The sequence below is a fragment of the Bos indicus genome, chromosome 19 (genome assembly GCF_029378745.1).
Source record: "Bos indicus isolate NIAB-ARS_2022 breed Sahiwal x Tharparkar chromosome 19, NIAB-ARS_B.indTharparkar_mat_pri_1.0, whole genome shotgun sequence".
Taxonomy (NCBI): Eukaryota; Metazoa; Chordata; class Mammalia; order Artiodactyla; family Bovidae; genus Bos; species Bos indicus.
In genome coordinates, this window is record NC_091778.1 from 40,992,043 (window position 1) to 41,013,396 (window position 21,354).

A 21,354-nucleotide genomic window follows, 5' to 3' on the forward strand; every position below is an offset into this window, starting at 1 on the left:
TTACGCATCTGTAGTCTTTGTACACCCATTGAGATTCAGCACTTCAATGTTCCTACAGTTTTGTGCAAAGGTTCTTTATAGGAAAGAAACAAAGTAAAGGGTCTGAGGCAAAATGTGCACAATTCTCAGCATTAAAAAAATAATAGAAGATACAAAACGGCAAACCTGGATATTAGTACAAAAAGTCATTAAGTTACGAATAAATTAATTTTCAACCATAAACTTTTAAACATCAATCTTTTTGTCAACCAAAGTTAAAATTATCCGAGCTTGAATTAAACAGACAAACTTTACTCAAGGCTCCAAATGAACCATTTATAATATGGGGAAGCTGGTTTTTGTGGGGGAGCACATGTTCTTGTTTTATTCCCAAAACCACACATCCCACTACTGGATACTGGTATGATAAGCAATGAATGTGTATCTGGGTTCAGAACAGCTTAAGAATATGAAAACTATCCCAGCCTTTTCTGGGTGAGATGCTGCTGTGTCTCATGTTGTTCTTTACTTCAGTAAGATCAGTTAATGGGTAGTTATGTTTTTACCTTAAAGCATTGTCTCCTACTCCAAGACACCCACGAAGACTTAACTTTCGTAAAAAGCCCCCACACCTTTTTGAAATATTCTCCACTACCCGGCCCTGTAAAAAAGAGAAGATAGGTATACAAAAAGATAAGCCACCGAGTCTTGAAAAGAACATATTCTCATTATTAAAATGCTTCTAACTCGTTTAAACAACCTAATTAAATCAAATCAGCTTTCTTGGTCTATTTAAAATATGCCTAAACTCTACATTGTTATTTATTTTGTTCATCTTTAAGATACTTTGTATTTGAGGAAATGGTGCTCTGTAGTTCTTTTATGTCACTGTATTATTGTTTCGGTACATTTACTATAGCACTCTAAATACAGCAGAGACTCAATGAACACTTAACAAAAGCTTGCTGAATGATTTTGTGGGTTATGTTGCTTTACACATTTACATCCATGAAGATAAAAAGAATTGGGAAAAACAAAAACCCACCATGTTGATGATACTTTCTGAAGATAATGGAAAGTTCATGTAAGGTTTCTTAAACTTCTTACATGAATCCTCAAGACAACTAAGCTCCATTAATATGTTAAAAACAAAAACAAAAACCAAAACCCAACCCAGTTGAAAAAAATCTAAACCTAAATCTTACTTAATCCTTGTAACACAGTGAGGAAGCTATGATTTGCACTCTCCAGATGAGAGAACCAAGGACCACAGAGTTAAAATTCAGGTTAAAATAACATAAGCTTAAGCCATTCTCCATTTGAGAAAACAGGCAATACTAAGGCTGAAATATGAGAGAGAAATGAGAAGGGAAAAAAAAAAATCTTTCCACAGCAAAAGTAATCCAATACATTTTTCTGGAGAATGAAAGAAAAACTTATCTGTAGGCTCTCCTAGAACCCAAAATGCTCATCAAGAAGAATTTATGCAAATATTATGCCTCAGTAAGTTCTTAACTCCACTTATTTTTCCATAAACAGATATAAAAAGACTTCCTAAAAAGAGCAAACACAGGTCCATATTTCTACAACAAAAATAAAAACAAAAACTTAGTAATAAATAATTTACTATTATTTCAGTAAAATAATTTTGCTTATTCTCAAAAGCTGATCAAGTTCTTGGGGAACACTGCAGGCTCTCATGAAATTCAGATGCACTGAAATTAATGGTTTCTCTCTCCAGGGAAAGGAGATTTATATAGCTGAGGCTAATTTGTTCCATGCTGTAATTACATTCTAACAAGAGAAATGGGGCCACACACCACATAATTATACCTCAATATCCCTCTGGAAATCAAACAGGTCAATTCGCTGCCAGTTACTGCCATCCAAAGCTAGAACATTCCAGGCCTATTTTGAAGAAAAAGACACAAAATGAGAAGCTGAAATGAAGGGAAAAAGCCAGTGAAGTTCAAGTTCAAAAATCAACCTAATAATGATTGAAATTGTCCAAAAAAATGTCTCAGCACACCCATCATTAACTCCCAAAAGGTGAGTCTCATTTCTGATTCATGTTTTATTCTCTAAGTAGATTATCTCATAAATGAGTGGGTACAGAAATTAGCAGCTGTGAAAGATCTTACATTAGGGGGCTGGGGAAAGGACAGGTTGTAATAAGTACCATAGTCATAGACTGTTTTCTAACTGGAATTTCTGATTTCAAAATGAGACGATCCAATTGGTGAAAAGCAAGTCTGTTACTCCAGGAACAAGGTGAGGAAGAAACCAAAAAAAGAAGATGGACTCTGAATGTACTGTGTTCAATACATATATCATGTTTGATAAAAATATGCTAATCCATAGCATCACTTGTTTGGATCTGAAACTGTGACCTGGGATTTACAAAAGACACTATCATTTCTCTATATACGTGACAGAGACTTTAATGCTTTCCTCATTACCAACGAGCTCACTCAGGCATGTTTTCCAATTGGTTATCTTTCCTTTCAACTCAGTTCAATGGTAATACATTTCTTTAATTAGCTAAAGAGAGGCAAGAAGGCTTTTCAACTTTTCAGGATAAGGTGAAAAATGACTCTACAGTGTTAACTTGCTATGGATCATTCTGCATTGTATTTTAATCAGAAAGCCTTTAAAAGTTTTCCTTATTAAATTTAAAGTGTATGCAAAGTCTTAATCCTGTTAATTCATAAACTGAGAATATCATCTCCTTTTACAACAATTCAAAACACAGATTCGAAACACTGAAATTGTAAAAAGGAAACTGCAGGCACACTTTTAAGTCCCAGGTAACTGTCATACAACCAGCAAGACATATGCCAGGGGTATAGGAGAAAACAAAGTTATTATTCTAGAAATCTTTAAGGTTCTCTTAGGATTTCAATGTTACGTTTCATCTTGTAGCTTCATATTTTTCTAATTTTTTTTTCCTCCTTTCTTCTTTTAAAACATTTTATCTGTCTTTCATTAGCTGTGCTGGGTGTTCGTTGCTGTGTGGGCTTTTCCCTAGTTGCTGCAAGCAGGGGCTACTTTTAAGTTGCAGTGTGCGGGCTTCTCATTGTGGTGGCTTCTCCTGTTGCAGAGTACAGGCTCTAGGGCATACAGGATTCAATAGTTGTGCTTCCCGGGCTCTAGAGCACAGGCTCAGCAGTTGTGGTGCACAGGCTTAGTTGTTCTGTGGCATGTGGGCTCTTCCTGGATCAGGGATCAAACCCATGTCTCCTGCACTGGCAGGCGGATTCTTTATCACTGATCCACGAGGGACGCCCCCAATGGGTTCTTAAATGGCTCCATGGAAGACAAGAACTTGTAAAGATCATGTGTTCACTAGATTCATAGGCTAAATATACCTCTGGTTTGGCTTGATATTTCTCATTTCCTCACACTACTTTTTCCAGCAAGCAGGAAACATGCTAAACTGAGACTAAAATTAGGAATGACAGGTTTCTCTCCAGAGTTTTTTTTTTAAAAGCACATTAACAAAATACTTCAAGTGCAGAGAGTAACAGGCTAACTACTGATGAACCAACTGTACAGATTTAACAAAGACTGGCATTGTGCTTCCTTTTAAGTTAAAACACATTAAGAAGGAAGAAGAACCTGAACATGAAAACAACAACTAAAACTCACTCAAATCAACACTCTTGAGATGAGACTCTGCTACTGAACAGGTTTAGACACCAGTCTGGGCATTTTGTTTCTCAGTGATGACCTCAGCTTCAAATGTAGACAGAAAAGAAACCCCAACTCATTTGTACCAGCTATGACTAGAGCAACGACTCAGGCACCAGGAACAGAAATGTCATGAATAGAAATCATCAAAATATGACTGCCTGTTTCCTAAATAGCTGATACAGTTTCAGTATGGCTTTTAGGATGTAGAAATTATATTAACGTTAGCAAGATAACATGAATTTTCTATGCTAAGTTTTGTGCTTTTTTTTTTTCCTGAGGAAATCAGTGTTGGAAACTTTAAGGAAAACCTGTCTTTACAAAGATAAATACTCTGATATAATCAACCATATTACATATTCAGCACCTACAACTATACCTGGCACATAGTAAGGTTCTCAATAAATATTTGTTGAACAATCAAAAAGCCATTGTCTATTTTATAAAAAGGTGGTAAAAATATGTATTCACTCATGTTATTAAATATTATATATATATATTACAAAAGAGACTAGGAATGGTTCATAATATAATTTTCCCACAGCAGAGACTCTATTCTTAGTATTACTGGCAACAATAGGATTATGATATTTCACTGTTTTGTCACAGTCATGTCAGTTGTCAAAAGTTTGTAAGTAAGAGTAATGCAGAAACTGACTTTGAGAAAGGAATTTGGTTTGTGCGGTAATTTCTTAAAAATTAAATTCTAGTTATAACCTTTTGAGAAAAAAATACCAGGAGATATCAAAAGCTTTCCATGTATATACATAAAATGAAGTAGGAAAACATAATGAAACACTGTATTATTACAGTTCCAAGTAAAGTCTAATCTTTTTACTTTGCACGTTTAATATGCTTTTTCCTTGAAGATGCTTCCTCTGCACGTATTATAGAAATAGTCAAGAGTTTCAAAAAACTAAAGTTAGCAACAATATATATAGTAGAATTCCACTGCAGAATTAACATGGGTTTAGGTATGCCATGGGTGCAACAACATCCTTGGAAACATAACACACAACTACCATCTGAAGGAAATGGTTCGTCTGCTACAGAAGCTGATTATCATTAATGTCAGCAAGGAATCCTCTTCTAATCATGTCAGCCACTCTTACCCTGGAGACCTGAGCACAGCGACACAAGGTAACAACATCCAGAAAAGAAAATATCCTAAAAAGAGATGGAGAAAAACTTTACTATACATTATATGACAAAGGAGTTTCTCTTGATTTTTGCCTATAAATAATTGGTTATGTTAACACATGCAGGAAAAGACAGAAGTCCTTTAAATAATCACACAAAAAGCTGAAGCAATTTATACAACCCATATAAAACATACGGGAAAAAGTCATCTTTTACCTGATAATGTTATGTGTAAGTACAAGTTCAATCATTCACATTAAGGCATGATAAAATATTTCCAATACATTTTTTCTTTAAAGTAAAAAAACAATTTCCACACCATGATTATCAAAAGAAAGAGGCTAGGGGAGAGTTATCTTTATAAAGAATTTTACAGTTATGAAGGGAAAAAAATAAAGTATTGGCAACACCTAAAAATTAGCAAATATAAAATGTTAAATCTCTATGTATTTAATTCCAATTTGGGAAATTGTAAAACTCATTTAACACATCAATGTCAGGAAACACCACCTAAATTTTTTCTTAGGCAGTTTAGTAGTATTGTAGAGACTCTCTTAGAGAGTTTAATATTATTGAAGCATTATTACTTGAAATAATTAACTTGCCTAAAGAACGATAACTCTCTATACCATAAGCCACCCATAAAAACAGGTCAGAGCATTCTGGCAATAAAGTGAATGGGTCACTTGAGCTTCAAGGTCTCCTTACCCATGAATACCTTTAAAGGGCATTTTGATCTCAATAACAAGTGAAGCTCTTCTGCACGTGGCAAAAGGTACAGTATAGCATGTACTTTATACCTGTGGCGGATTCATTTTGATATATGGCAAAATTAATACAATATTGTAAAGTTAAAAAATAAAATAAAATAAAAATAAATAAAGATGATATTCCTTGAAATAGCTGGAGATACTGGAGTGTTACGAAATGGAGGTCAAGAAGCATCAATCTGGAGATGAAGGCTACACTTTCTGTTCCAAGTTACTGTAACAGAACAAACTATTTGGTGATTAGAGGCTGTCAATCACATTTTAGAACTTGGAATAAACTGAGTTAATAATTACATCAGACAGAAAAGTTATGTATATTTTGTAAATAAAGTTTTTTAAAACTATTTTTAAGTTTAGGTAATATACATAACATGAAACTTACCAGCTAACCACTTTTAAATGTACAGTTCAATAGTATGAAGTACATTCACACTGCTGCACAAGCACCACCAACACTAGCCATCTCAAGAACTTTCTCATTTTCCCAAACTGAAACTCTATACACAGTGAACAGTGACTCCTCACTTCCCTTTCCCCAGCTCCTGGCAACCACCACTCTGCTTTGTTTCTCTATGAATTTAACTACTCCACATACTTCATATGAATGGAATCATATAGTATCTGCCTTTTTGTTACAGGCTTCTTATTTCATGTCTTCAAGGTTCATCCATGCTGTTGAATGTATCTGAACTACCTTTTTAAAAGCTGAATAATATTCCAATGTATACATATACCATATTTTCTACATCTGTCCATAGATGGAAAGTGTGAACACCTTTCTTGATCCCTTGAGGTGACCCTGCTACAACCCTGATGGCTCTCTTTAATAAAATAAAATTTCCATCTTTCTAAATACTGATTACAAACACCATTCCCAAATAAATACATACACTATGAATCTAGGTACCTCAATTCCTAAAACAGTAAGTTTACCTAATGCAACAAACCTTCCTACACTGCTTAATGCTGCTGCTTTTCCCTGTCATCCACTATATACTATCGTTTTTGTGGAGCTTCCTCAAGATCCCATTTCTGCCAAATCACCAGTAATCCCTAAGTAATTTGCATAAATATAATGTTATACATGGCAGGGACACAGGAGAGAAATTTTAGATAACGGATCCTCGTTAGACTAGGTTTAGTAACCTTTCAACAGAAAGGTTCTCCACAAAATAAAGCATAATAGACAGACATGAAACCTCAGGTTAGAGGTCAAATGTAGACCTAGGAGACTCTCTGAAGCACATATCCCAACAATCATAATTCCATTCTTAGAATGTACTATCTGGGGTTCTAATGTCAAAATTCCCTTGAGTTGGCTTTTCACCTGGGTTTGACATTATGCTACATTAAAGAGAGAAAGAAGACAAATACAGTCTCTGTGCCCCTCTGTGGCAATACTAGTTTGGGCTTTCCAGTCCTGATTTGGACTCCTAGTAAGATAGATGTGATAAGCTTCTGTACTTGAAAGTAAAGTCGCTCAGTCATCTCCGACTCTTTGTGACCCCATGGAATTCTCAGCCTTTCCCTTCTCTAGGGGATCTTCCCAACCCAGGGATAGAACCCAGGTCTCCTGCATTGCAGGCACATCCTTTAACCAACTGAGCTATCAGGGAAGCCTAAGATGGATGTGATAAGCCTCTGTGCTTAAATTTCAACCATCCCACAGTCTGTCTAAATGTCTGCTATTATTTAGTAACTTCTGACTTCTACTTATCCTAGGAGATAAGGAGAGACAATTACCTTTAGAAACCCAAATATATGGACTGATGGGATAAGCTGCTAGAGTTTCAGTTACAGTGACTGGGTGCTGGAGGAGGGGAGAGGCCAGTTGGTGAGGATGGTGAAGAGGAGGCTCACAGAGAGCATTTATCCTTCTAAATATGGTTAACATTAATTTAAACTAAAAAAAAATCAATATAATTTTAAGTATGCATTTGTAGGATAAGTCAAGGTGAAACAATACTACTCTTTTCATATGACAGGCAAGAACAGTAAAACTACATTATACTGCTTTTCATCATCTTCAGGCTTGGTACTTTACACTGCAACCCTTTACACAACTCCTTCTTGAGGATACCTATTATCCGTAACCAGAATGGTTACGATCAAAGAGATAAGAAAACTGAGGGCGAATGAAAGGTCTGTTACTATTGAAGCATCCTGCTTGACTGGTTCAATAAGTCTTTCCCCATCTTTTATCAAGAGATTGTTGAAAAACTGGCCTAGCTTTAGGCCACCCAAGTTTAGGTAAAGTAGGCCTCATCTTCCCCATTCAAGCAAAAAGACTTTGGCTAGGTTTCTGAAATATAATGCGGAAGAAGTTAGGGTCTAATTATAAGTAGATGTTATTGCCATATGAAAAAAAAAGATGTGCATGGTCCTAGAGAAGGTAGAATTTCTGAGTGTGGAGCCCAGATATCTGCAGAAAAAAAAAACAATTTCTCCAGGTGATTCTTATGAATATTATATAAAGGTGATAATTTATGATTTTCAAAAACATTTATAAAAGATGTGCAATTCAGATATTTTTAAAGCAAACTGCAGACAACTACACCTTCATGTTTTTAACCTGTTGATCATGGACTGAAATACACCAGGGTAGAGAGATGACAACAGTGAATAACAGCAAAGCCTTTTCATTAATTTACAAATTCAAATCTCTAGATGAAGAGGAATTTTTTTGGTTAATCCATACCCACTAACAAAAAATGAACGTCAAAGATGGCATCTGCCTGAGTTTGAGATCTAATACTCAAAAGAAGTCAAAGTCAAGAATCATTCTTCAGTCAGAACTCATTTTTAAGATTCAAAAAGAAGGATGGGGATGGGGCAGAAAGGAGGGACAGATCTCCTGTTGGACAGATCTATCTGGTCTCTGATCATGTTTGTTTTATAAACTCAGAAATAAAATTCGGTTCTACTTCTGGTCATGGCTGAGTAAGTTTCCACTGGACTAACTTTCTAGATACAACATCAAATTGTGAACATAAAAACAACCATCTGAAGGCAACAGAGATGAACAAATGCAGGCAGTTATTAAAGGGGAAAAGGGAACAACAAGCGACTCTGCAGGTATTTTGTTTTTTTTTTCATGGGTTTTATTCTGAGGACAGGTTGTACTTGGGGCTCTTAGAACTTGCATAGAAACCTGTGAAGGGGAATCAAGAGCAGAGTCTGGAGCAACCATAGGCAACAGGAAGTGAGCAGAGAAAGAAAGTTAGAATGATGTGAGGGAGCACAAATTCCGTCCAAACCCCCAAGAGACCTCTGACTACTGTGAGTGGTGGAAACACTCCAAGCTGCTAAATTTAGAAGAACTGAACTTGCATTTCAGGGGCCACCCACAACATGGGACACAAAGTTTGTAGGCTGGGGACAGCCAAGTTACCTATCTGCTAAAAATAAACAAATGAATACATTCAGTAAAACTCCAAACTGAATACACAGAGATGAATAAAATGAACTAAAACATTTTAAACGAATAATGTAAAAAAAGAAAACCAATGTAACTTTTGAACTCTGTATTTTCTGTATATCACCAGGAAAAAGACCAAAAACAAACGAACTCATAACAAAAAACTATAAATAATGAACTCTAATTAGATTCCTCAGAGTGTAATGGGTTATTTCATGTGCAATCTAAGATTGAGTAAATAAGTAATTATATTGTAGACAGAGTCATATTTCTCCCTTAGAGAAGAAGAGTCGTATTACACCCATAAATATGGAAAGGAGAGCTAAAATGAGCCTTAAGGTATTAGACTAGGATTGGAGCTGTTAGTATAAACTGGTTATATAAGAGAATTGTCATGTTTAATTTATCTATTCATCTATATATAGATACAGATATAAAATTGCATAAAGATGTGTTCATGCACTACCCACCTCCAAACATGTATTTCTTAGCTCCATCTAATGAGAAGATCTACAAGCAATGATGTCCAGTAGCAATAAACATAGGTAGGGTAGAGATCTTAGTTTCTAAATACCATTCTCCACTCAAAATCATCCCTGTGCTCCTTGCAAAAATGTCTGATTCCAGGACTGGGTCAGGAAAAGTACAAGAAGATCCTAGAGTATCTTGTGCCAAAAAACAAGGATATATTCAAAGAATGATGGGACATATTCAAAGAACATAGAATATAACCCTAAGGGACTCCCACTGGCTAAATTTGCAACATTTTGAGCAGAAAACAAATGCGATTACCACACACTGAATAAAATAGGAATTCATGAGTATATATTGATGTTACTAAAGAAAGGAAAAAACGGGATAGAAGGGAAAACTCTTCTTCAGAGAATTCCAACTAGTAAAATGTAGAAGTAAAGATGGAATTAGAGAATCACCATTTGGTAACCACAACAGTAATAACTGTTTCAAGGAAGAAACAAAAACTTTAACTGACTGAGTTAATGTTTGATGAGAAAACAAGATATTCACATAGTCTCAAAGTATTTCACCACAGGACACTTACTAATGATAAGGGGGAAAATGGTAACATTACAGTGGAGAAATCTGGCAGATACCACCTTAACCTGATGATCTAAGTTAACATCAACAGTAATGGGACAAACAGACATCTTATGCTTATGATACCAACAATGAGGGAGCCTCCCAGATGGTGCTAGTGGTAAAGAACCCACCTGCCAATGCAGGAGACATAAGAGATGTGGGCTCGATCCCTGGGCCAGGAAGATCCCCTGGAGGAGGGCAGGGCAATGCACTTCAGCATTCTTGCCTGGAGAATCCCATGGACAGAGGAGCCTGGCGGGCTGCATTCCATAGGGTCACAAAGAGTAGGCCATGACTGCAGTGATTAGCACGGCACAGCACATGAACAATAAGAATACTACCTAGCTTCTGTGGTATTCCTACAAAACTGTGACAACTGAATTTACTCATGAAGGACATTCTGTAAAGAATCTTCAAAACTGCCAATGGCTACAAAAGACAAAGAAAGACTGAAGGCCTCTTCAAAATTGAAACCAGATGAAGAGAAGTGAGAAGTAAATGCAACCTGTGATCTTGGACTGCAACTTGAATCAGAAAGATTTCTTGCCTTGTACTACAAAGAACACAAAGAACAGGATCATGCATAGGATAACTAGTAAAATAGGGATAAGGTCTATAGACTACATAATAGTATCACATCAACGTGTATTTAGAAATTACAGTAATTTCAATTACTGTACTGTGTTTATAAATGAGAAAGTCTTTGATTTTAGAAAATTCACACTGAAGTCTTGGGTAAAAAGTCTGGTTTGCAACTTAACCCAAATAGTTAAGAAAAAATAATGTAAGTACAGTCAAAGGTTAACATTTGAGGAATCCAAGTAAAAGTTTTATGGAATTTCTTTGAACTACTTCTGAATCTTTTCAGTAAGTTTAAAATAATCTAAAAACACAAAGAGGAAAAAAAGAAGTAAAAAATATGTTAAAACTCAAAGGAGTGGCAAGAAATAAAAATACAAACAATAACCACTGGCTTAGTATCAGCTATATATATCTAATTGGGTCATCCTGTATTCTGCAAGCTAACTCCTGCACCCAAGCCTTGAACAATAATACAATTAACACACAGAAAACACAAACTTCAGGAAACAAAGAGATAAAGATTATTTTCCAAATAATGTTTTCTTCTAGGGTTATATTCCTAGGATACTCATGCTCCTTTGTCCTCAAGATGGCCCCAATCTTGACAGAGTCATGATTTTAGGGCTATTAAAAACTGGCCCCACAATATCAAGCTGAGCCTGCTGGGAGTTCATGTACTAGGATGTGTAATGATAGGAAGACAAAAAAGACTTGAAAAAAAACAGTATGTTCACATAGTCAAGTGGCTCTCAGTCTCAAAAGACAAACAGCGTTGTGTCCACATACATAAATAACCTACACAAAGGCAATGAGCCTAATACGTATCTTATTAATAGTCCATCACTACCAAGACATCAGGGCTTCCTCCTGGCTCAGCTGCTAAAGAATGTGCCTGCAATGTGAGAGACCTGCGTTCAATCCCTGGGTTGGGAAGATCCCCTGGAGAACGGAACGGCTCCCCACTCCAGTATTTTAGCCTGGAGAATTCCATGGACTGTGTAGTCCATGGGGTCACAAAGAGTCGGACACGACTGAGCAACTCTCACCAAGACAACAAGGCAAGAGTGGAGAATTGTTACTGGCTAAGAAAATGTGGAGCCAAGCAAGAGCTGAAGTCTCTAAGAGAACTAAAATAAAACAGGCAATTCACTCCCCAAGACTATTTTGTTACTGCTGTTGTAGTTCCTCCAGGCAACGGAGTGTTAGGCTTGGAAATATTAAAACAGCAAATGGCAGGACCTCCCTGGTGGTCCAGTGGTTAGGACTTGCTTCCACTGCAGGGGGCAAAGGTTCCATCCCTGGTTGGAGAACTAAGATCCCGCATGCCACATGGCACAGCCAAAAAAAAAGGGCAATTATGAAGAAACATGCAAACCAGGCAAGAGATGAAGTTTGAGACAGGCAGCATCCAATTTATTAACGGACTGTATATGCAAAGTTCGTGAATTCTCCAATATAAACAATATCACAAAGAAGAGTTTGTTTGCCAGACAAGCCTTAGGGGGAAAAAGTCCTAAACTACAATACTATGTATTATGCAAAAGAGCCTGAGCTTCAAATCTTGTAGCATGCCTGAATCAAAAACCCTTTGCCTCTGTCCACAAAGAGGAAACAATAATCTCATCTGAAATGCTCTTCCTCCTTACTCTCCTGCAACATCCAGTTAATCACTACTTAACCCTTTATGACTCAGCTCAGGTCTCGTTTCCTTGGAAGCATCTTCTGAACTCTCTAGGGTTGGCTGCAATGTCCTACACGTGAGCTTTGCTCTAGGGAAACCTCCACTATACCTTTATATTGATTATTTTCCTGTCAGTCTTTTCTACTACCCACTGAGTTTCTTGAGGACAAAAAGTCCTGTTTATTTCTATATCCAACATAATGATTGGTACACTGCATGTCTCCCACTATAGTAAGGTTTAAGGAAATTCCAACTATGTAATATTCCAGAAAACGCAAAACTATGGAGATCAAAAAATAAGTGGTCGCCTGGGATAAGACCCTGGTGCTGGGAAAGACTGAAGGCAGGAGGAGAAGGGGACGAGAGAGGACGAAATGGCTGGACGGCATCACCGACTCAATGAGTTTGAGCAAGCTCCGGGTGATGGTGAAGGACAGGGAAGCCAGGCTGCAGTCCATGGAGTTGCAAAGAGTTGGACGCGACTGAGTGACTGAACAACAACAAGGGATGAAAAGTGAGAGAGATAAACAGGCAGAGCAGAAAGGATTTTTACAGCAGTAAAAACACTATGTATGATATTGTAATGATGGATATGTTATTACACATTTGTACAAACCCATAAAATCTATGGAGAAGGAAATGGCAACCCACTCCAGTACTCCTGCCTGGAAAATCCCAAGGACGGAGGAGCCTGGTAGGCTACAGTCCATGGGGTCACAAGGAGTCAGACATGACTGAACGACTTCACTTCACCTCATAAAATCTACAACACCAAGAGTGAACCTTAAGGTAAACTACAGACTTAAGATAATTATAAGGTGAAGAAAGTAGGGAAAACCACTAGACCATTCAGGTATGACCTAAATCAAATCCCTTATGATTATACAGTGGAAGTGAGAAATAGATTTAAGGGCCTAGATCTGATAGATAGAGTGCCTGATGAACTATGGAATGAGGTTTGTGACATTGTACAGGAGACAGGGATCAAGACCATCACCATGGAAAAGAAATGCAAAAAAGCAAAATGGCTGTCTGGGGAGACCTTACAAATAGCTGTGAAAAGAAGAGAAGCGAAAAGCAAAGGAGAAAAGGAAAGATATAAGCATCTGAATGCAGAGTTCCAAAGAATAGCAAGAAGAGATAAGAAAGCCTTCCTCAGCAATCAATGCAAAGAAATAGAGGAAAACAACAGAATGGGAAAGACTAGAGATCTCTTGAAGAAAATCAGAGACACCAAGGGAACATTTCATGCAAAGATGGGCTCAAAATGGTATGGACCTAACAGAAGCAGAAGATATTAAGAAGCGGTGGCAAGAATACACAGAAGAACTGTACAAAAAAGATCTTCATGACCCAGATAATCACGATGGTGTGATCACTGACCTAGAGCCAGACATCCTGGAATGTGAAGTCAAGTGGGCCTTAGGAAGCATCACTACGAACAAAGCTAGTGGAGGTGATGGAATTCCAGTTCAGCTAGTTCAAATCCTGAAAGATGATGCTGTGAAAGTGCTGTACTCAATATGCCAGCAAATCTGGAAAACTCAGCAGTGGCCACAGGACTGGAAAAGGTCAGTTTTCATTCCAATCCTAAAGAAAGGCAATGCCAAAGAATGTTCAAACTACCACACAATTGCACTCATCTCACACACTAGTAAAGTAATGCTCAAAATTCTCCAAGCCAGGCTTCAGCAATATGTGAACTGTGAACTTCCTGATGTTCAAGCTGGTTTTAGAAAAGGCAGAGGAACCAGAGATCAAATTGCCAACATCCGCTGGATCATGGAAAAAGCAAGAGAGTTCCAGAAAAACATCTATTTCTGCTTTACTGACTATGCCAAAGCCTTTGACTGTGTGGATCACAATAAACTGTGGAAAATTCTGAAAGAGATGGGAATACCAGACCACCTGACCTGCCTCTTGAGAAATATGTACGCAGGTCAGGAAGCAACTGTTAGAACTGGACATGGAACAACAGACTGGTTCCAAATAGAATAAGGAGTACATCAAGGCTGTATATTGTCACTCTGCTTATTTAACTTATATGCAGAGTACATCATGAGAAACGCTGGACTGGAAGAAACACAAGCTGGAATCAAGATTGCTGGGAGAAATATCAATAACATCAGATATGCAGATGATACCACCCTTATGGCAGAAAGTGAAGAGGAACTAAAAAGCCTCTTGATGAAGGTGAAAGTGGAGAGTGAAAAAGTTGGCTTAAAGCTCAACATTCAGAAAATGAAGATCATAGCATCCGGTCCCATCACTTCATGGGAAATAGATGGGGAAACAGTGGGAACAGTGTCAGACTTTATTTTTTTGGGCTCCAAAATCACTGCAGATGGTGACTGCAGCCATGAAATTAAAAGATGCTTACTCCTTGGAAGGAAAGTTATGACCAACCTAGATAGCATATTCAAAAGCAGAGACATTACTTTGCCAACAAAGGTTCGTCTAGTCAAGGCTATGGTTTTTCCTGTGGTCATGTATGGATGTGAGAGTTGGACTGTGAAGAAGGCTGAGCGCCGAAGAATTGATGCTTTTGAACTGTGGTGTTGGAGAAGACTCTTGAGAGTCCCTTGGACTGCAAGGAGATCCAACCAGTCCATTCTGAAGGAGATCAGCCCAGGGATTTTTTTGGAGGGAATGATGCTGAAGCTGAAACTCCAGTACTCTGGCCACCTCATGCGAAGAGTTGACTCATTGGAAAAGACTCTGATGCTGGGAGGGATTGAGGGCAGGAGGAGAAGGGGACGAGAGAGGATGAGATGGCTGGATGGCATCACTGACTCGAAGGATGAGTCTGAGTGAACTCCGGGAGTTGGTGATGGACAGGGAGGCCTGGCGTGCTGCGATTCATGGGGTTGCAAAGAGTCGGACACGACTGAGCGACTGAACTGAGCTGAAGGTGTTAATATAGGTTCATCTTTGGCAAACAAACAAATAAACAAAAAACATTCTGGTGGGTTATGTTGATAATGGGGGTGGAGGCCTGCATGTGTGAAGGGGCACGTGAGAAACCTCTGTACCTTCCTCTCATGTCACTGTAAACCTAAAACTGCTCTACAGAAGCAAATCCTTTAAAAGAAAGAAAGAAAGCTGAAGGACTACAAAGGACAAGAATGAGGCCTCATTACTGAACTTCAGCATTCTGCTAATGTAGAATAAAAACATACATCTTTTATTCTCTCACCAAGGAAATTGCAGTAGCAAACTCAAATGAAAATGCATCATACATACATGGTATGGGAAAAAACAGCCTAAACATATGCTTATGTTTATAAAGAGTCATATATGTAACTGTGTTAAAAATTACTGTGTTAAAAATCAGTATGAAAAAAAAAAAAAAAATCAGTATGAAACAAAATGTATCACCTGAACCCCTGCCCCCCAAAAGGTTTAAGGGGACATAATTTAATTATTTTTGATATCTCGTGGCTTTCATAAAGAACATCAATTATCATTCTATTCAGTGAAATCCTCACGAGTAACTAAGTCACTAAAAAAACTTCTCTTCATTAAATAAACAACCCTGTACTGTAATATTTTTGAATGTTACTATTTTTAATTGATGTAACTCTGATTTATAACACTGTATAAGTCTCATGTGTAGAACACTGTATTTCTACTTCTGTATACCCTACAACATGCTCACCACCCAAAATTTACTTTCTATTAATTCACCATACAGTTGACCCCCTTTATACCTTTCCCACCACCCTTTCTCATCTGGGAACCACTACTCTTCTCAATCCTACATGTTTGTTTTTGTTGGTTTTCTTTTTTTTTCTTTCTTGTTTTCTTTCCTTTTTTAAGCCACACTGTGCAGCACACAGAATCTCAGTTCTCCAACCGGATGCCCCTTGAACTGGAAGCTCAGAGCTCTAAACAGTGAACCACCAGAAAAGTTTGCTTTTAAAATTAGTTTTTATATATTCTCTCTTATTGTCAGATTGCTAATAATAAACTCAGTGGACCCTCTATCAACATAACTCTTCTGATCCCATATTTACTGATATTCATAATTGAATTTGTGTTAACCGTGTTTAACGAAAAAAATAAAGAGTAAATGGGAACTGAGAAATGGCTGGCATGTATCCTTTAAGTAAAATGCACATTTGATCTTCCAGCTTGCTTTCTGTTTCTCTGATTTGTTCTGGATAATTGAGAAGACTAGAAAATGAAATGGTCAGTAAGAGCAATATTGTTTTTCTGTTCTTTGATTCAGGAACATCTGCCAATGCATCTTAAAGGTAAGAGATGATCACTTTTGGTAGTCTGAGTATCTAGTCACATCTTTTTATGGTCTACGAGTAAAAAATAGAATTAACAGTAATATACATGACACTTTATTGCACTTCCTATGTGCTGGGCACTCTTTCTAGTAAGAACTTCATATTTATCAACCCTTTGGATCCTTGTTTGTTGTTTAGTTGCCAAGTCGTGTCCAAATCTTTCAAGACTCCATGGACTGTAACTCGCCATTTCTTTCCCCAGGGGATCTTCTCAATCCAGGGGATTGAACCTGCCTCTCCTGCACTGGCAGGCGAAGTCCTTACCACTAAGTCACGAGGGAGGATTTTAGTACTTTCCTAAAAGGTAGGTACTAAAATCTTCAGTTTACAGCTAGTAAATGACAAAACGCAGGTGTTGAGATTTCAGAGCTGATGTTTCTAACCATTATGCCCTTAAAAGTAAGAAAACACACTCCCCTATCCACCCTGAACTCCTGGCAATTAAAGTGAATGAAAATACTAGATATTATCAGTGTTGTAAGCTTCCTGGAATAGAATATAATAAGACAGCATGTATACAGAAAAGAGTTCACATAGCAGGCCTATCCTTATTAGAAAGGCCCTTCAAATGTTGCTTGCACTGCTGCATCTTGGATGGCATTTGAGAATTTGGATTGCAGAGGTTTCCCACTATTCCCTGATAAGCTTCCCTGGTAGACATTTTACTTTTTTGTTGTAACTTATTTTTGGAGGAATTAAGCACACCCTGTGTGACTCCACTGGGAAAGGACTCTTAAAGGCAAAACCTGGTTTCCTATTTCACTCCATTCAGCCTTTTTTTTTTTTTTAAGTGAAACAAGTGAAGTTTTATTTACTAGGAGGAAAAGAGTACAATACATTGGACAGACATACGGGCGGACTCTGCTTTGTATCTTTTCCCTGTAATAAGTCATAGCTCTAAGTATGACTATATGCTGAGCCTTGAGTCCTCCCAGAAAATCATCAAACTTAGGAGTACTCCAGGGGACCCAATACAGCATGATTATTTAGACAAACAACTCCAGCCAATTCATTCTTTCCATCTAACTTCAGAAAATTCATCTACCAACTCATATATACACATAACATATTACATGATAATTATGAGTCAACACCCCAAGAGTTGAAAAATTAATGAAAAAAGTTTCAGATTCTTGTAAATAATGATAATCCTCATTCTGAAACTTCATTCTGTTTCATAGCTAAAAGGGCATGTGTGGGTTCAAACAGTCTTACTTACGACTCCTGTTATTTTTAAAGTTATCAATATCATTCTCAGAAGGAATCTTGAGAAACAAGTCACTTTACATTAGCTCTTGGAAAACAGAAGAGTCTCTGTCTTATAAACACTGACATTCATTTTTCAAGAGGTACTCCTAAAGATATGCACATGGTTCTGCTCTGAAAGGAAGTACTGTCAATTCTGCTAACTGAATTTCACATTATGCAAGCAGTGGATTCCAGCCTGCTGGAGCATTACTAATAAACTTTGTTTCAAAAGGAAAGGAGGAAAATCACTAAGTTAAAGTAAACTACAGCTAAGAAAAAACAAGAACACTTCCTTAATTCATTGGTAAATTGGCTGTGGCACTGAATTTGGCCCTAGCAACACAAGTTTTCCCCTTGTAGACTGATACATGTTGCACCAAATAATGTAATATGTAACTTAAAAAGCTAACCAAGCCAAACAGTCTATGCTACTTATTAAACTGTATTTTTTAAAACAGCTAATACACAGACATGGTATGAAATTCCAAATACACACACCCACAAATTTAGAAGCCACACAAAAAATCTGACCAATAAGTAATGACAGTAACAATATAACTCATAAAATAAAACACATATCCAGAAGTCTATACCATTATAAATAACTGAATAAATAAACATAACAGATGTGAAGGGTCTTCCTTACAGTGGAATTCTAATTAATAAATACAGGAAGAATTATGAAAATATAAAACCATGGCAAACATAACAATAGTAACTGTTTCAGGTAACATCAATGGAGGCTAAAATTAGTGGACAAAAACGAGTAACAGTACATAGGCTTAACGTATCTCCCACAAGATATTTATCAGGCTATTTAAGTTTCCTAAGGAAATATTACATTTAATGAATTTCAAAAAAATTACAAATGCCCTGGACAGAATTCATTAATATTTACACTAACTAACTGGCTCCCTGTTTAGTGTAATTTCAAAGATATCACAAAATTTTCTATTTGGCTTAATTGGTTTAAACAAAAAGTTGACCCATTGCCTGAAAGACAAATCAGTCAACCCATAGCTTCAGGTAATGGTAAGAAAAAGCCACTGAGATTCAGGAGTTGTTTGTGGTAACAAAAACTGGTTGATATAGGAATTCCTCTTTATCCAGTCTTCCCCCCAGTACTATCTGTTTTAGCAACTATAGGCCTTACAGTTCATCAACAGTTAACAGAGCAAAGGCAAAACAGTGACTAAATCAAAACCACAGTGAGATATTAACACTCCCCTATGGCTATTATCAAGAAGATAAGAAATAACAAGTGTTGGTGAGGATGTGGAGAAAAGAGAACCCTCATACACAGTTGGTGGGAATGTAAATTGGTCCAGACGTTACAGAAAACAGTATGAGATTCTTAAGTAAAGATAGATCTACCATATAATCTCAGCAATCTTCAGCAATACGTGAACCGTGAACTTCCAGATGTTCAAGCTGGTTTTAGAAAAGGCAGAGGAATAGAGATTAAATTGCCAACATCTGCTGGATCACTGAAAAAGCAAGAGAGTTCCAGTAAAACATCTATTTCTGCTTTATTGACTATGCCAAAGCCTTTGACTGTGTGGATCACAATAAACTGTGGAAAATTCTCAAAGAGATGGGAATACCAGACCACCTGACCTGCCTCTTGAGAGACCTATGTGCAGGTCAGGAAGCAACAGTTAGAACTGGACATGAAACAGCAGACTGGTTCCAAATAGGATAAGGAGTACGTGAAGGCTGTATATTGTCACCCTGCTTATTTAACTTATATGCAGAGTACATCATGAGAAATGCTGAGCTGGAAGAAGCACAAGCTTCTAAAAGAAGCTAAAACAGTAACAACAAAAAACTCAACAAATTTTTAACTATGGGTTGTGATGGATATTAACTAGATTTACTGTGGTGATAATTTTGCAATATATTATTTTTTGCTGCATATATTATTATTGTTTTTTTGCTGCACCATGTGGGATCCAGGATCTTAATTCCCAACCAGGATTGAACCTGTACCCTCAGCAGTGGAAGCATGGAGTCTTAGCCACTGGACCGCCATTTTGCAATATATACAAATATCAAATCATTATGTTATATACCTGAAACTAATAGATTATATGTCAATTATATCTAAAAAAGGAAAAGAGGGGAGGGAGTGGGAGGGGAATGAGAAACGGTGTCTAAAGTTAGAAAGGGCCAGGGCAGGCAATGGTGCAGTGTAAAGAATTACAGAAGATGTTATCCGTGTCACCCTCATTTCTTGCCTATATTTCTTTAATAGCCTTCTTATTGCTTTCCACTCCAATCTCCCAATCTGGCTGGCACACAGTACCCAGGCTAATGCTTTAAAAATATAAACCAGATCATATTATTCCCCTGTCACAACATGAGAGGTCTCATAGACCACTGTAAGGAATCTGAGTTTCATGACAAAAACAGAAAAACTCTAATAAAATATAAAAACATAAACACAGTATGATAACAGCATGATTGCTCAGTCATAGCCGACCCTTTGCTGCCCCATGGATTGTAGCCTGCTAGGCTCCTCTGTCCATGGAATTTTCCAGGCAAGAGTACTAGAGTGGGTTGCCATTTCCCACTCCAGGGGATCTTCCCAAACCAAGGATCGAACCTGCGTCTCTTGAGTCTCCTGCATTGGCAGGGAGCACTACCTGGGAAGCCCAATATTAAAAATAAGTGTGTCTTAACGTACTCAGTTTATGGTAACAATGAAGAACATAACCTAACGTACTCAGTTTATGGTAACAATGAAGAACACATAACCTAAAGTACTCAGTTTATGGGAACAATGAAGAACATAACCTAACGTACTCAGTTTATGGTAACAATGAAGAACGTAACCTAACGTACTCAGTTTATGGGAACAATGAAGAACATAACCTTATTTAAATACATTCTTCTTTAAGATAGCTAAAATTTCACTGAAATTTATGGCATACTCAAAGATATTCAGAGTGCATTTTCCAATGGCTCTGGTAGTCTAGGATGTTTTTTCAACTATAGTCAATCAGCTCATATGTATGTTTTACTTTCATGGAAAAAATCCATTTCAAGTTGAATTCAGTTTTTTTTTTTTTTTTTCCTTAGCATTTTCAAAGTTTAAGTCCTAGGATTTAATCCCTGCTTCCAAGGATCTTGCAATCTAGTGGAGGACTCAGCATGCAAATACTTAGGAATGCCAGAAATACTCTTTACCAGCACTAGAGCGAGATATTTTTCATCCTGAAGTAGGGACTCGTTATGGGCTAGACAGCAGTACCAGCTATGACCAAGAAGATGCCCCTGAACACAGTAACTTCTAACATTTTGCAAAGACAATGTGCTTTTTTCAGTCATGCTATTCTAATAAAATCCCGAGTGTAATAGAGGAAAGTTTCAAGCAACTTTTTAAAAGGCCGTAATTCCTAGGATAAGACTGTTTAATAAAGGCATCAATAAATTTTAAAATTCAGATAA

General features: G+C 37.2%; 1 protein-coding gene across 4 annotated transcripts in view; it reads right to left on the minus strand.

The window, feature by feature from the left end:
* Window positions 1-21,354, minus strand: part of FBXL20 (F-box and leucine rich repeat protein 20) — a 105,372-nt gene that overhangs the window by 28,535 nt on the left and 55,483 nt on the right. For 3 of the 4 annotated variants that reach the window (XM_070773392.1, XM_019981240.2, XM_070773394.1), the window contains exons 3-6: window positions 4,782-4,836; window positions 1,813-1,887; window positions 546-640; window positions 5-73 (exon numbers count right to left, since the gene is read on the minus strand). In XM_070773392.1, coding sequence (XP_070629493.1) covers window positions 5-73; window positions 546-640; window positions 1,813-1,887; window positions 4,782-4,836 — 294 coding nt within the window. The other variant, XM_070773393.1, reaches the window with a different exon arrangement.